General features: G+C 41.8%; 1 protein-coding gene across 6 annotated transcripts in view; it reads left to right on the top strand.

Moving 5' to 3' along the window:
- CLIP4 (CAP-Gly domain containing linker protein family member 4) overlaps nucleotides 1-15,720 on the top strand; it is a 54,025-nt gene that overhangs the window by 24,733 nt on the left and 13,572 nt on the right. For all 6 annotated transcript variants that reach the window (XM_007667068.4, XM_007667067.4, XM_007667069.4 and 3 more), the window contains 5 exons: nucleotides 756-874; nucleotides 4,945-5,181; nucleotides 6,516-6,651; nucleotides 11,421-11,561; nucleotides 15,414-15,503. In XM_007667068.4, coding sequence (XP_007665258.1) covers nucleotides 756-874; nucleotides 4,945-5,181; nucleotides 6,516-6,651; nucleotides 11,421-11,561; nucleotides 15,414-15,503 — 723 coding nt within the window. The remainder of the gene's footprint in view (nucleotides 1-755; nucleotides 875-4,944; nucleotides 5,182-6,515; nucleotides 6,652-11,420; nucleotides 11,562-15,413; nucleotides 15,504-15,720) is intronic.

Below are 15,720 nucleotides of genomic sequence, written 5' to 3'. Positions count from 1 at the left end.
CGGTGCAGGAGAGCCAGACTTCCCGTCCATGAGCACAAAATGTAGGAACCTGGGTAGGTAGTGAGGATCTTGAGGACTTTTTCCATCCAGCAGTGAAAGACTGCTGCTCTGTCTGTTGTTCTTCCTCCTGCTTCTGTAGTTTATGAGCCAGCTATAGGCCAGGGTCCTGTCAGAGCCAATAGCCATGTATTTTTCCCAGGGCTTAGTACAGTGTCCTGCACATTGAAAGCATGGTGAACAAGTAGACAGCCAGGCAGTCATCCACAGCAGGTAGCAAGCAGAATTGTCATTATAGTGTAATACTGACCTGAACTGTATTAAATAAAATTGAGCAAAGGCATCCAGGACACTATAGGTGGAGAAAATTGGCCCAGTCTAAACTGTTGCTTATTTAGCTTTCTCTGAGCAGTATTAAGGAGGTTACTGTTAAGATTTTAGTTCATTTTAAATTTAAATTTTGATGTACTCTAAAAGTAGGAGTGTGTACTACTAGTACGGTATGGTTAAATAATAATTTTATCAGTTTTAAGTGTGTATTGTTCCTAAATATTTGTCCAAGTATCTTTTTTTAAAAAATGAGTCATTTGTGTTGGTCTATCTCCCTAACTCCCAATGATGAAAAAGCTAGTAGCAAATTTTGCCGGGCATGTTTACTGTACTTTGAATTAAAGAGTTCCATGTGATTGTATCACATTTTTAAAAGTGCAATGTCTAAGGGAAAATGTGATTAATGTATTTATGATGTTTAAATTTAGATGTGGATGCCACTTGCAGTGACTTTGATTTTGGAACAGCTTTGCACATTGCTGCATTTAACCTGTGTTCAGGGGCTGTAAAGTGTTTGCTGGAACATGAAGCAAATCCTGCCTTTAGGGTAAGATGTTAAATATAAAAGGAAAACAAAGTGAAAGTTCAGTCTTATTTCTGTTGTATTTATTGAGGATATCCAGGTGCTTAGATGATGCAGAAGGGAGAGGGACCAGGTAAAGCAGCATGGCTAAGTGGGTAGAGTCAGAGAAGAGTAGAGTCAGCCTGAGATTCAGAAGGCCCTGGGTTCTAATCCCAGCTCAGCCACTTTTCTGCTGTGTGAGCTTGGACAAATCACTTCACTTCTCTGGGCCTGTTACTTCCTCTATAAAACGGGGATTATGACTGTTAGTCCCATGTGGGACATGTACTGTGTCCAATCTGATTAGCTTGTATCTACCCCACTGCTTAGTAGACTGCCTGGCACATAGTGCTTAAAAAATACTATGAAAAAAGTCCACATAAGTGGGCATTTAAGCAGCTGGTGTTTTGATTTGGATTGGGATAATGAAGAGAATTCTGCTTAGTATAAGAGAATGATTCATTCTTTTCAGTATCCATATTTTGGAATTAATAATGCCTATTTCATCAGGGGCAATGGGAAAATTAACTATATCTGTGGCTGGCATGGGGTTACAACGAACTGCCTCAGAGCAAGCAGGCCATGGGCAGATCAGATTATTGCTGGGCTGGGTATGAACCTGGCAAATAGAAGCAGCATAGTGTAATGGTGAGGGCAGTGACTTGGGAGTCGGAAGGACTTGGATTCTAATCCCAGCTCTGCCACTTGTCTGCTGTGTGATCTTGGGCAAGTTATTTCCCTGTGCCTCAATTCCCTCATCTATCAAATGGGGATTAAGATTGTGAGCCCCATGTGGAACAGGGACTGAGACCAACATGATCAGCTTGTATCTACTGTCCCTGGCACATAGTAATGCTTAACAAATGCTATTTAAAAAAAAATCTTTGGTACGTGCATATCATGAAGGAGGAGCATATAGTCAGGAAAAAAATCTGTTAATGAATGCTTGACAAATGCAGAAATCAAAATAACTGAAAAGCAAAAGAGTAGCTTTGGGCAGTTAGATAAGTATTGCTAAGTATTGCAAAACCCTCTAGCCTGTGTACAAATCTGATCTGTTTTTATGATATCCTAAAGTTAAAGACTAATAGTTTCTATTTTAACCTGAAAGATTAAGTAGTCCTAGTAGAGTAGGAATGTCCAGCGATTTCTCAGAATTCTACCAGGTAGCTAGAGTAGCTCTTAGCAATTACTGCTCCACTTCACGAATTCACTAAATTGCAAATATGTCTTGTTCTCATAAAATACATGGGTTGTGTTCTTGCAAAGCCCCTCAATTAAACTCACTCTATGGTACTGATCTGTTGTGATGCCTTGTGTATGAACACAAGCCATTTTTGTATGGTACTTAGTAAGTGCTTACTATGTGCCAGGCACTGTACTAAGCTCTGGGGTAGATGCAAGATAATTAGATTGGACACAGTCCTTGTCCCACATGGGGTGCAGAGTCTAAATTGGAGGGAGGTGGATTTAATCCTCATAAAACAGATGAGGTAAAAGGCACGGAGAAGTCAAATAACTTTCCCTAGGTCACACAGTTGTTAAGTGGCAGAGCTGGGATTAGATCCCAGGTCCTCTGACTCCCAAACCAGTGTCCTTCCCATTAGGCCATGCTGCTTCCCCAGCATGGCAAGCCAAAACAGGCTCACTTTCTTGGAAAAATAGTCTCTAATTCCTGAATCAAGTTCTAGCCAAAACCCATGCTGAAACACATGTTAAGACAGAACTGACTGTAGTTGTACATAATTGCCAGTCCTTGTTTTCCTTAAGTGGTATTCTGGTCTAAAATATAAGAAATCAGATTAAATTATCTACTTGTCCATTATAAATTGAAATTTGCCCCAACTGAATATATTGTACAAGAGTTTATTTCCACATTTGTGTTGAATAGACTAGAAAAGTTAGAAATATCAATGCATTGCCCCCATAAGTGTCTCTTGTCTAGGGGGACTAGTTTATGCACCTGGCCTCTCAAGCTTTTAAATAAATGCTAACTGTTGTTCTAGTTCTTTCCAGTGCTTAAAATATTCCCTCTGTGCAAATTGAAAACCTTTGGAAACTATACTAAGCTGTAACAATTTTCCCTGAGAATGCTATTTAGTTTTTTATTGCTTTCTTATGAATCAGTGAATTACTCTGTTCAATGTATGAGGAAACAAATATGTAGAAATGTCAAAAGGGTTTTGAACATCTAACCAGTTTCCCGAAGAAATTAGTAAAGCTTTTAAGGATGCTTGCTTTATCTGTTTCTCAGTGACCAGCTTAGGCCCTGGGAGACTCTTGCTTGTTAGTACAAAAGTGATGATAAATTATGTAAAGAAGGCCCTCTAGTTTAAGCCTCTCCTCTTCCTGACTTTCCTATCATCTCATCCTCACTATCTGTCCTTCCTACTTGCAGTCTTGCTGACATTTTAGATTATCTTGTTCAGCCCTTACATCCAGTGTTATCAAATCCTGCTAATTTTTCCTGTGTAATAAGTCATGGGTCCACGTATTCTCCTTCATTCTCACCACCCCCAACTTTGTAATAATAATAATAATAATGATACTTGTTAGATGCTCACTGTGTACGGAGTCCTTTTCTAAGCATTAGGGTAGATACAAGTTAATCAGGTTGAACACAGTTAATCAGGTTGGACAGGAGTCCCTGTCCCACATTGGGTCTCACACTCTTAATCCCCATTTTGCAAATGAGGTAACTGAGGCCCAGAGAAGTGAAGTGACTTGCCCAAGGTCACACACACACAGCAGACATGTGGCAGACCCAAGATTAAGACCCAGGACCTTCCGACTCCCAGGTCCGTGCGCTAGCCACGAAGCCACACTGTTTTATACAAGTGTTGAGAAGCAGTGGCCCTCTCTCTGCTGTCCCAGTTTCTGGGTAATAATAATAATAATAATGTTGGTATTTGTTAAGCGCTTACTATGTGCCGAGCACTGTTCTAAGCGCTGGGGTAGACACAGGGGAATCAGGTTGTCCCACGTGGGGCTCACAGTCTTAATCCCCATTTTACAGATGAGGTAACTGAGGCACCGAGAAGTGAAGTGACTCGCCCAAAGTCACACAGCTGACAAGTGGCAGAGCCGGGGTTTGAACCCCTGACCTCTGACTCCAAAGCCTGTGCTCTTTTCCACTGAGCCATGCTGCTTCTCTCCTAGGTACCACTCCTGTTTCCCAGCTTCCAGGATGGGAGGGATTGTAGGGAAAGAGAGAAAAAGGAAGAGGAAGGAGAGGGCCGACCCACAGTGGAGGGAGGTTGGGGGAAGAGCAGGCAACAGCACAGAAGCAATAGAGGTAATGGTAGAGGCCCTACTTGAGAATTTGCGGTAAATTTAACTCGAAGGGGAGTAGACATGGGATCAAGTTGGATAAAACTCCCAAATCTCTTATGCAGATACCATTGATGAGAGTAGGATGGAGTTTCTGGATCAAGAGAGTCCCCGATTTTGCCTTCTCACTCCTGCAGAAGGGTGGGATTTCTTTCACTTCTCTAATGAGAGGCAGGAGGAGATAAGCCACCTTGGCGATCGGACCGCTATAGACCCTATTATAGACCCCAGAGACCCAGCTCGCATCCACACACTTCTCCCAGCTTCTTTTGTTCTTTTTTGGGGATCTGTTTGATGGGTGTGATGGAGAACTGATCAGATTAGCAATTGAACTTACTTCAGTTTCTTGTAAATGAAAGTGATCATTGTCAATGGAGTTTAAAGTTTTCTTTCATCCCTTCATGTATGTGGCCTACTAGAATTGTACTAATACTGGAGAATAAAAGAAAATGTGATTCCCAAGGAATCTAGGGAAATACGGGGGTGCCATTAAATTAGAGAAGGCTGAAAATTGGAGGCCTCAGCCTACTGTAAGTTGATTTTGCAATTTAGGGAGCATGCTAGGGAAGATGACTTTGCAGGAGAAAATATTCAAATCCACTTCTAGGAGTTTGTGGAATACCTTTCTGGGGAAGCCGTTTTTTGCCTTTCTACCCTCGAGTTGATGCTTGGTCTCCTATCAACATTAGGGTTTGTAACCTTTTCCTCTCTTCTTATGCCTACAGAATGACAAAGGGCAGATCCCAGCTGACGTTGTTCCAGACCCAATTGATATGCCTTTAGAGATGGCAGATGCAGCAGCAAGTGCTAAAGAAATCAAGCAGATGCTGTTGGATGCTGTGCCTCTGTCATGTGACATCTCAAAAGCTATGCTGCCGAGCTATGATCACATCACTGGCAAAGCTATGCTTACGTCCCTTGGCTTGAAGTTGGGTGATCGGGTCATCATTGCAGGGCAGAAGGTACAGTAAGTCAAAACCATTAAAATGATTTCCATGGACCAGAATGCCTTCAGTATAGTGTTCAGCACTTTATGAAGTATTTTTCTCAAATCCCATAGAAGTGAAAAAATATTAACTGTTGAAAAATGTGAACCACAGCTGGAATCAGCAGTGGACAGGACAGAGAAATAGGGAGATGGGAACTCCTGAACAAATAGGGGACCATTTTATGAAGAGGAACTTTGCCCCACTTGTCTACTATTATTTGTGTTTGTTAAACACTTTGGGCTAAACGCTGCGTCAAACACCAGAGAAAGGTGTTACTGATCCTCAAAGAGGGCTTATGGTTAAAAAGGAAGAAGGGAAGGCCAACACCCTAGGAAAGAAAAGAACAGAGAAAGTCATTAAAAATAATTTAACAACAAGAAAAGTAGCAGTAATAATAATAACGGTGGTATTTGTTAAGCGCTTACCTTGTGCAAAGCACTGTTCTAAGCGCTGGGGTGGATACAAGCTGATCAGGATGTCCCATATGGGGCTCACAGTTTTAATACCCATTTTACATATGAGGTCACTGAGACACAGAGAAGTGAAGTGACTTGCCCAAAGTCATACAGCTGGCAAGCGGCAGAGCTGGGATTAGAACCCATGACCTCTGACTCCCAAGCCCGGGCTCAGTACATCACTCTGATGCTACCATTTTTCCCCCTAAGGAATGCTGGTATACCCAGTACAAAAGGCAATCAAAATGTATCTCACCTGTGGCTTCAATATGGAGCAGTGCTTTCTTGTTCTTTAGAGAGGCAGCCACAGTGCAGACATACTTCATTAACCAAATCCAAAATGTATATGGGCCCAGCCAAACTTTTACTTGATTTAGCAGAAAAATCTGTCCTCCACAAATCCAAATAGAGGCAAGTTTTTATAACTGTATGAATATAGTATGCAGTCTTAGTGCTTATATTGTGCATTTTAAAAGAGTTGTAGTAATGTACAAACCTTAGCTTATTTAGTGATTATTTATGTAGTACGGCAGTGTGCCATTTATAGCTTTGCTTATCAAGGTATCCTTGAATGTTGGTAGATTAGAATATGTTTTTAGTACTATTTTAGTATAGTACCCAGAGTCCTGAATATGGGAGACTCAAGTTTAATGTGGCCCTTAATCTGCCAAAATGAATAGGGATTTTGATTTTTGTTAAATGGATTAATTTAGTTTAGGAACTTTTCCATGATTTCAGTTAAGCATCTGAAAGTAGAATTAGCTTTTTAAAAGAATATTTAGGAAAATGAATGTATAATGTAATTTTGAATGACTTCTGAAAGTTATGTTGATTTTAATTTCTTTCATTTAGATGGGAACATTAAGATTTTGTGGCACAACTGAATTTGCCAGTGGACAGTGGGCTGGCATTGAGTTGGATGAACCAGAAGGAAAGAATAATGGAAGTGTTGGAAAAGTCCAATACTTTAAATGCGCACCAAAATATGGTAAGATAGATGTTATGCAAACTTAAGGAGAAAGGAATTTGAGTTAAAGTAAAGCAAATTAAAATATTTTTATAATAGTAATTTCATAAAAGTCCAGGAGGTGGCATTTTTACATTCTATATATGTGTGGTACGTTTTAGCTCATGTAGGAAAAGGCTTTCTCAGGATTAGGTTGCAAACTCCCATTATCAACCCAAGATATTTGTTGAGGGCTTACTGGGTGCAGAACACTGTACACTAAACACTTGGGACAGCACAATTTAACAGAGTTGGTAGAACCATTATCTTTTAATAAAACCTTAAATTTTCACTAATAATGATGGTATTTGTTAATCACTTTACTATGTGTGAAGCACTGTTCTAAGCGCTGGAGGCGATACAAGGTGATCAGGTTGTCCCACGTGAGGCTCGCAGTCTTAATCCCCATTTTACAGATGAGGTCACTGAGGCACAGAGAAGTGAAATGAATTGCCCAAAGTCACACGGCTGACAAGTGGCGGAGCTGGGATTAGAACCCATGTCCTCTTGACTCCCAAGCCCGGTCTCTTGCCATTGAGCCACACTGCTTCTCTAGACCTTAGATTATCACTTTTCCACTCATCAATAGCTCTGTCAAAGGACAAAGGCCAGCAGTGGTGGGAGCCTGTAGTGGCAGCCAAAAAGGCAGCTGGAGAGATAAGAAAAGGAGTTTGGGCTGGGAAGGAAGCTGATGCCATAGGTCTGTGGCAGCACCAGTCAGGGAAAGGAGACAGGATTCCCTTCCTTTCCCACCCCCTCCCTCCCCTCTCCTTTCCCTCTTCTCTCCCATCCCTGGAGAGGGAGAAGTCTGTGCAAAGGGATTAAGGGAAAGAGTGAAGCCTTGAGTGTGGTGGTGGGGTTAAAGCAGTTGAAGTCGAAGAGAGTTGGCTGGGGGAATTTTGAGGTGGAGAGAGGCTGGCCTCACTCTTTTTCCAGGTGTGGCACACCTTACTTGAACTGCCTTAGGCAACCTCTTCCCTGGCCATCTCCTCCCCTGGGAGGAGGACAGGCTGTGAAAATATGTGCAAGGGTGTGTTGTGTATATTGGCATGTCTATATGCAGATGTGTATGTGGGTGTGTGTTGAGATAGTTGTGCTTCTGGTGTAGGTGTCTGGTGTATGCGTGTATCTTCAGACCTGTGTACAGGTCTGGCACTCATGCCCAAATCACAGGATTTTATTTATTTATTTTTTTTGCTAGTTAGTGTTGAACATTTATATAGCTTTAAAAAAAAGTGTTTAATGACGTACCTATAGTTATCCTGTGAAGTAGGTTATTGCGATGTGCATTTTCTAATGAGGAAACTGAGGCATGAGGGAGATCCAAAGTCCTCTCCAGGATCATATAAGCTAATAAATCAATGACAGGAAAAGAGCCCCGGTTTCATGAATCTCATTTCTTTACTTAATCATTCTGCCACTCAGCTTTAACCTTTTTTTTTAATAACAGACACTGCTTATTGAATAATTTCTTTTATGTAATGGGATTGTATTTTTCTATAACATTTGTAGGCTTGTCAACTTCTAATTGCTTTTTCTTGCACAAATGTATTAATTTTGACCAGTGAAGTAGAAATTTAGAGCAGCTAGCCAGCTACCTGGAACTCATTAATGACTCAATTTAAGATATTTTAGAGCACAAATACTGTATTTTATCTCTGGCTAGAAGAATTTTCTCAATGAGTAGGTAGGAGATCTTGATAGATAATCAAGGATTCACAAACACCTTTGGCCTTCATCTTTGAAGATGGCACCCTTGACTGTGAATTTCATCCTTATATGTGTACAACCAAAAAGAGAGTCTCTTCCACACTAGGTTCACGTGTATATTCTAGGCACCTGTCCCTTTGCCAATCTGGGTAAGCAGTGCATTTCTAAATAGTGTCACCCAGATTTCAGCAGTCCTGTTGGTTGGCACTGAAGCCTACTCAGAAACCAATATCAAGCCTGGAACACCGTCCTTATAATAATGGGTATTTGTTAAACGTTTATTATGTGCCAAGCCGTACTAAGCTCTGGGGTAGATCCGGCTAGACTACTGTGTCAGCCTTCTCTCTGACCTCCCTTCCTCCTCTCTCGCCCCGCTCCGGTCTATTCTTCACTCCGCTGCCCGGCTCATCTTCCTGCAGAAACGATCTGGGCATGTCACTCCCCTTCTTAAACAACTCCAGTGGTTGCCTATCGACCTCCGCTCCAAACAAAAACTCCTCACTCTAGGCTTCGAGGCTCTCCATCACCTTGCCCCTTCCTACCTCTCCTCCCTTCTCTCTTTCTACCGCCCACCCCGCACGCTCCGCTCCTCTGCCGCCCACCTCCTCGCCGTCCCTCGGTCTCGCCTATCCCGCCGTCGACCCCTGGGTCACGTCCTCCCGCGGTCCTGGAACGCCCTCCCTCCTCACCTCCGCCAAACTGATTCTCTTTCCCTCTTCAAAACCTTACTTAAAAATCACCTCCTCCAAGAGGCGTTCCCAGACTGAGCTCCTCTTCCCCCTCTACTCCCTCTGCCATCCCCCCTTTACCTCTCCGCAGCTAAAGCCTCATTTTCCCCTTTTCCCTCTGCTCCTCCACCTCTCCCTTCCCATCCCCACAGCACTGTACTCGTCCGCTCAACTGTATATATTTTCGTTACCCTATTTATTTTGTTAATGAATTGTACATCGCCTTGATTCTGTTTAGTTGCCATCGGTTTTTACGAGATGTTCTTCCCCTTGACGCTGTTTAGTGCCATTGTTCTTGTCTGTCCGTCTCCCCCGATTAGACTGTAAGCCCGTCAAACGGCAGGGACTGTCTCTATCTGTTGCCGACTTGTTCATCCCAAGCGCTTAGTACAGTGCTCTGCACATAGTAAGCGCTCAATAAATACTATTGAATGAATGAAAGATAATTAGGTTGGATACAGTCCCTGTCCCACATGGGGCTCACGGTTGAAGTAGGGTGCAGGGGAGGAGCTTTAGCAATCTATAGCTTGGGAGCCGTAAATGTAGCTCTTGATCTGGAGAGGGGGAATGGAGCATTTAAAGTCACCTCTTAGGGCTAAGAGGGGGCACTCCTCAAACACCCCACCCCACCCACCAGAATCCAAGCTACAGTAGAAGGTTCATAGCTGCTGGGAGCTGGGCCCCATCCAACTTGCCATTGCTGGGAGCAAGGGAGAGTAGGGCCAGGCAAGGTGAGTAAGCAACAGGCAGTCCTAGGTGAAGAGGGTGGGCATTGAACTCCAGAAAGGCCTGGGCCCGCTTCCCCCTGCTTCAGGGCTGGACTGACATGGTTTGGGCCATTTAGACCAGGGAGTCCTCGCTCTAGTTCACCTAGGGAGGGGACACCCTCCCCACCCCCAAACAAGTCTCCTCTCACCAACGTAAATCTTGACCCACCCTCTTTAGTCCTGTGGGCCTGGGGAGCTCTTTGGAGATGGGCAGCCAGAAGAAGGGAGCCTGGAAGGTGTTGGAAGGAACAGGAGGAGGGCAGGGGCAAGAGCAGGAGTGATCAGGTTTTAACTCTCCCTCGCGCAGCCCTGGAAAGTCCTGTGCCCGAGCAGCCCGGCCCAAACCTGTTGCTGGCCTTGCGGGGGGGAACGACAGTGTTCTGCTCTGAGTTGGGGAGAACACCCACCTGTCTGTAAGACTCAGATGCCTTACTCTAGGCCCCTTGGGGAGAGGGAGAGAGTCCTGTCCTTTGCTGCGGGGGTGGGGCCCTCCTACTGTCGCCCTTGACCAGTCATTTGGTGGATGATGACTTCTCACCTCCCTGAGGGAAGGCAACAGGATGAGGAAGAAGCTCACCTAGCCCATCATGCCATTCCTTCATTCCCCTTCCCTCAGATTGTCTCTGTTGTGACTTCATCAGTCTGCCAGAGCCTTGAATAACCTAAAAATTCCTTCTTTATTGGATTTTACGGTTTTTATCCCTTCACTCTCTCCTTGTATGTTCAACGCCAAATTCCCCACCCCTCAAAGCACTTCTTACACTTTGAGCTCCCTGTGGGCCAGAGATCATGTCTGAGTTACTGTTCTTGTACCTGTCCCCAGACCTATAAGCACAGTGCTCTGCTTGTAGTAAGTGCTTGATAACTACCATTGAATGAGTGAATGAACAACCACTTGCGGAAGATTGCCTTGAGCAGTTAAACAGTCTATCCTGACAGCAGTTCTTCCTTATTTCATACTTGAGTGAGTGTATCTCTGTTAGAAGATGTTCAATCGAAAGTGTTATGTTTTAAGTTTTTAGATGTTCTTTTTAATTCTGGGAAACTTGGCATTTGCAGTTCTTACTGCAGTGCACTTTGATTTCTTTGAAAACTGCACTTGTGAAATTGTAGAGATGGTACTACATTATATTTAATTTTTTCTTAAAACAAAACTTAGTAGATTAAAATGAATTAGAGTGGATTTGCTGCTTTTTCAAGAATATCAACAGTTTTCCCAGAATGTGTGTTTTTATGATGCCTATTGGTTAGAACATGGTGGCACAATTAGGGAATGTTCTTATGATGACCTATGTCTATTTGGATACAGTGCCATTTGTCAGAAGAAACAGTTGTGTGCATGTGTGTTGTCGGAGTATTACAGAGTAAGGTTTTTTTTTATCATAGAGTTCTGCAGAAACTCAGTCGTCACTTTACAGGAGAATGGTATTTAATGCACCCCTATTCCTACTTAATAAGACAGAAAGCAGTGCTATAAGAGAACATTTATAGTCTATGTCACTAAAGCTAACCTTGATTTTTTTTTTAAACTACCTTTTTTCCTCAGGTATTTTTGCACCTCTTTCAAAGATAAGTAAAGCTTCAAATCCGAAGAAGAACATAACAAGAACGTCTTCTACTCGAGCTATTCCTCTCATCAGGACCCAGAAGATTGATGTAACTCATATAACTTCAAAAGTAAATACTGGTAAGAATGGAAGATGCATCACCGGGTCTGTATTACACTTTGTTAGGGTAAATATGTATATATAAACCTACACCCCTTTTGCCACTGACTCAGTAGTTCAGCAAACACAGTTTCATAAGGGGGGAGCTATGACTTTAATAATGTTGCAGTATTTATGTGTCATGCTCTCGAGCACTGATAGATACGAGATAATCAGGGCAGACAGTCATCCCTGTTCCGCACTGGACTCACAGTCCGAGTAGGAGGGATAACAGAGTCCCCATTTTGCAAATGAGGGAACTGAAGCACAGAATAGTTACTCAGCAGGCAAGTGGCAGAGCTCGGATTAAAACTCAGATCCCCTTACTCCCAGGCTCGTGCCTTTTTCCATGTGCTCATGCTGCTATGAGGAGTTCCGGGCTTCAGGGGTGTAGGGTTAATCTGGTCATATATCTGAAAGTCAGTAAATCTCCAAGGGAATTCCTGCCTCTTCCACATCCAAAGTGAGTAAGCAAGAGGTATCTGGTTCCCTGAAGCCACAGTGTGGAGCTGTATAGGTGGGCTAAAATTATTCAGACTAATCCCATTCCGTAGATGGAGGAGACCCAAGTTATATCTAGATCACATGGCCTTGACGAGGGGTGGGATACGAGATAGGGTTTCACACGAGCTCCTCTGTCCTCCCACTGTTGGGTGGGTGATGAGTTAATATGCCTAATGTTGAGCCTAATGTGGACATGTGGGTCCTGGCTCTGCAAATTGGAAAAATTGAGTCATCCAGATTTTCTGGGTGAGCTCTGCCATTGTCTGGTAGCCAAGTCACCATCATTCAGACAAGTTGCTCTATATATACTTCAATCAGTGGCATTTATTAAGTGCTTACTGTGGGCAGAGCATTGTACTAAGTACTTGAGAAAGTACAATACAATAAATCCTTGCCCACAAGGATCTCATAACCTAGAAGGAGAGACAGATATTAAAAATCAACTACAGAGCGCAGAAATGGTAGTGTAAGGATCTGTACATAAAAGCTGTGGGGCTGAGGATGAGGCGAATATCAAGGGCTTAACAGGGTCCATCTTGCTCTCCCACTGTAGTATTTGTCTTTGGGAGATTATGTAAAGTAATTCCAGTACTCTAATCAGCAAGCTTTCAGCCACTTGGAAGAAAACGTTATGTCAATTTAATATGGTATTAATGGATTAAGGACAGTTTGATGTAGGATTGGTGACAGCTGTGGCGTTATCCCAACAAAAGGGAGAGGAGGGGGCGGGGTGGAGACAGAGTGGTTTCGGTGGTGATTGCATAATGGAAGACTGGCAGGAGTAGTGGTACAACCCGATAAAACCCTACCTCACCCTCCCAAAATAGGATAGTTAAAAAGCAAGGGACTTTCCCTTGAATTTGGTTACTGACAATGCTTCTTTTGGTACTGATGCTATAAGATAAAGATCGTTTGGCAGTATCATGGTCATTTTCGTTAGTCTACTTTACATGACCCCTGGTACTGACTTAGGGGAAAAACAGAAGATTTTGTTTTCTTGGAGTTCTTCAGGTCTTAGGAGTGACCTAACCTGCCTTGATTAACTGGAGTAGTTGGTGAGGTTTAAGATGGCATATCCTCCAAGCTAATACAGACCGTAACATGGGGTTTGCATTCTTGCAGTAGTTGCATTGTAGTTTTGGACTAATGTCATACATATATGCATAATTTTTTCTTCTGTTGTGCATCATGTTCTATCCAGATAGATATCTTGTCAGAACACTGTTCCCTGATTCCTCTCAGTGCCTAGCTAAAATGCATAGTGAAAACATGTATTTTAAGAGACGGTACTTGGTTTTATTGTGTGAGCAATAGAATAAAATATATTCTGCCCTTTGGATTTAAGGACACTTAATGTTATCATCAGTGAAATCTCACCGTTTAGATTTGGGGAGCACCCACAATTTTTTTTTTAATTCTTTTGAGGGAACTAGTGTTTGGATCACATACCTAATGATCCCTTATGATATAGTTACTTTTTTCTATGATTCGACATTGCTGCACTGAATTCTCCGACCTCAGAAGTTGATACTGTTATGATTCCACCAAATTTTGGCAGTTGGTTTTCGTTGTGGGGAACTATGCTCTATTGATGGTGCACTTTTGTTCTGAAGAGCATAGTGGAGTTATCATTAGGCCACTTAAGGGGCTAGGCAAGTTTGGAAGCCCTCTTGTCCAACTACAGAACTATCGTTGAAAGGTCCTAGAGCTGAAGAGTGGAATCCTCTTCAGAAACTAGAGTATCTAGTCCCCATTCTTTATTAAGGTAGGCTGGTTGTACTTTTGTGCTGCAGTGGTCTAAATTGTCATAAAAGAGAATAGGTCCCATGTTTGTGGGTTTTTTGTTTTGTTTTTTGTTACCCATGCACCCAAAGGGAAAGTTCAATTAGTGGTATCTTTGAATATGAAAGGACACACACATGGACACACACACACACTTGAATCAATACCTAAGTGCATCGAGTTCGGAAATTGATTGGGGAAGGTTTACTGGAGGAAGTAGGATTTTTAAGAGGGCTTTCAAGATGGGGGAATGGTGGTTCTGGTTGTTTTGGCACTGGGGAAGTTCCAGGCTAGGCAAACTGCGTGAGCAAGGGGTTAGAGGTGGTAGAGTTGTGAGTAAGGTAGAGTTACGAACACCAGATGTCAGATGAGGAAACTGATGAAGAATTTTGGAGGTATTGACAAGGATCTTCTGTGTGATGCAGGGGGAGGTGGGTAACCACTGGAGATTTTTGAGGGGCAGAGAGGCAGATGCCAACAGGCCCAAAGAAGTATGAAAACTAATAGAATTTAGTGGATTCACTGGGAAGAATGGGAGGATGAAGCTAAAAGCTTTTGAAAGTACTAGCATATATGGTTGATAGCCAAAGGAATAAAGTAAATTAATGCCAATTCCCTGGTTATGTGTAAAGATAAAAGTGTACATATTAAATATTTTGATAAATTGCTTCAAACTTCCAGTGAATGCTATATATATTAAGGTTTTTTGTTGCCACATAGGAGGAAAATTTCTTATTTTCTGAATTACATCCATCAATGCTTGTAATTTTGAAAATATTCCAAAAACCAGTGAACTCAACTCATAAATTGAATTTTCTCTCCTTTACCCTTGATTTATTTTTAGTGAGTTGGAAATGAGTCTTTTAATGTATCATTTTTGAGGTTACAACTTGGAGTTCCAAATTGTAGATGAAATGAGGCCTACTTGAGTAGTCTAATAGGGAGCTTGTCCCACATTTGTCCTTGTTACACTTCTTGCAAAATGGAGATTTTTTTTCCAAAATATAGATCCTTTTAGAAATTTATATAAATGTGTTCTTTTCAAATACAAATTTGCTTCTTGCTAGTAGTTATTGTAATGTTTTAATAATGTGTGTTTGAATATTTGGTTCTCATTTTGTTGCTATAAAAATGACCTTTTCGTTTGAATGAACTGTTTATTTAAGGATTCAGGAAATGATAACTATGTCTTAGGAGGGCTACAGTTCCAGGCTTTATTCGTATGAACAACCATCATTCAGATGATTATTTTGAATCACTTGTTCCAGACAGATTGGTCCCAAAATGCATGTTTCCAGTATTTTGGTATTTCTTATTATGAACCTGGATTTAGGGAAAGGTAGAGTGGGGAGAAATTAAAAATATATTCTGTAGATCCAATCCCTATACAGGGCTTCAATAAATTTTAATTTTTTTGTAGTGGCAAATAATACTTTTAAAAGAGCTAATAAAAAAAAGTTGTCTTGAAGGCTTTCTCCTGCACTTGTATAATTTAGAACTATTTCTAAATCTTTTTTTCTAAAGAAGTTTTGTTTTTTGTAATTCAGGATTAATGTCCTCCAAAAAGGATGGCGTCTCTGATTCTTCGCTTATATTGCCTCCTGATGAAGGAATGAAAAATATGACTATGAAGGAAGGTAATATAAAATAAAGTAAATAAAATACTTATTTTACCTTGCAAAACTTTACTTGATATTCCTAAGTATAAATGTTAGCATGTAAGGGAAAGCGAAATGTCCTTTGCTCACTAAATGGGGAATTTGAGGGTAACTGTAATGGTAAAGTTTCAGGAATTAAGGCCTGTCGTGGAAAACACCTAGCTTCTAATATATAGTATCTTATTCTAATCCTCAG

This window comes from Ornithorhynchus anatinus, chromosome 9, assembly GCF_004115215.2.
Source record: "Ornithorhynchus anatinus isolate Pmale09 chromosome 9, mOrnAna1.pri.v4, whole genome shotgun sequence".
NCBI lineage: Eukaryota > Metazoa > Chordata > Mammalia > Monotremata > Ornithorhynchidae > Ornithorhynchus > Ornithorhynchus anatinus.
This window is presented reverse-complemented; position numbering and strand designations above follow the sequence as displayed.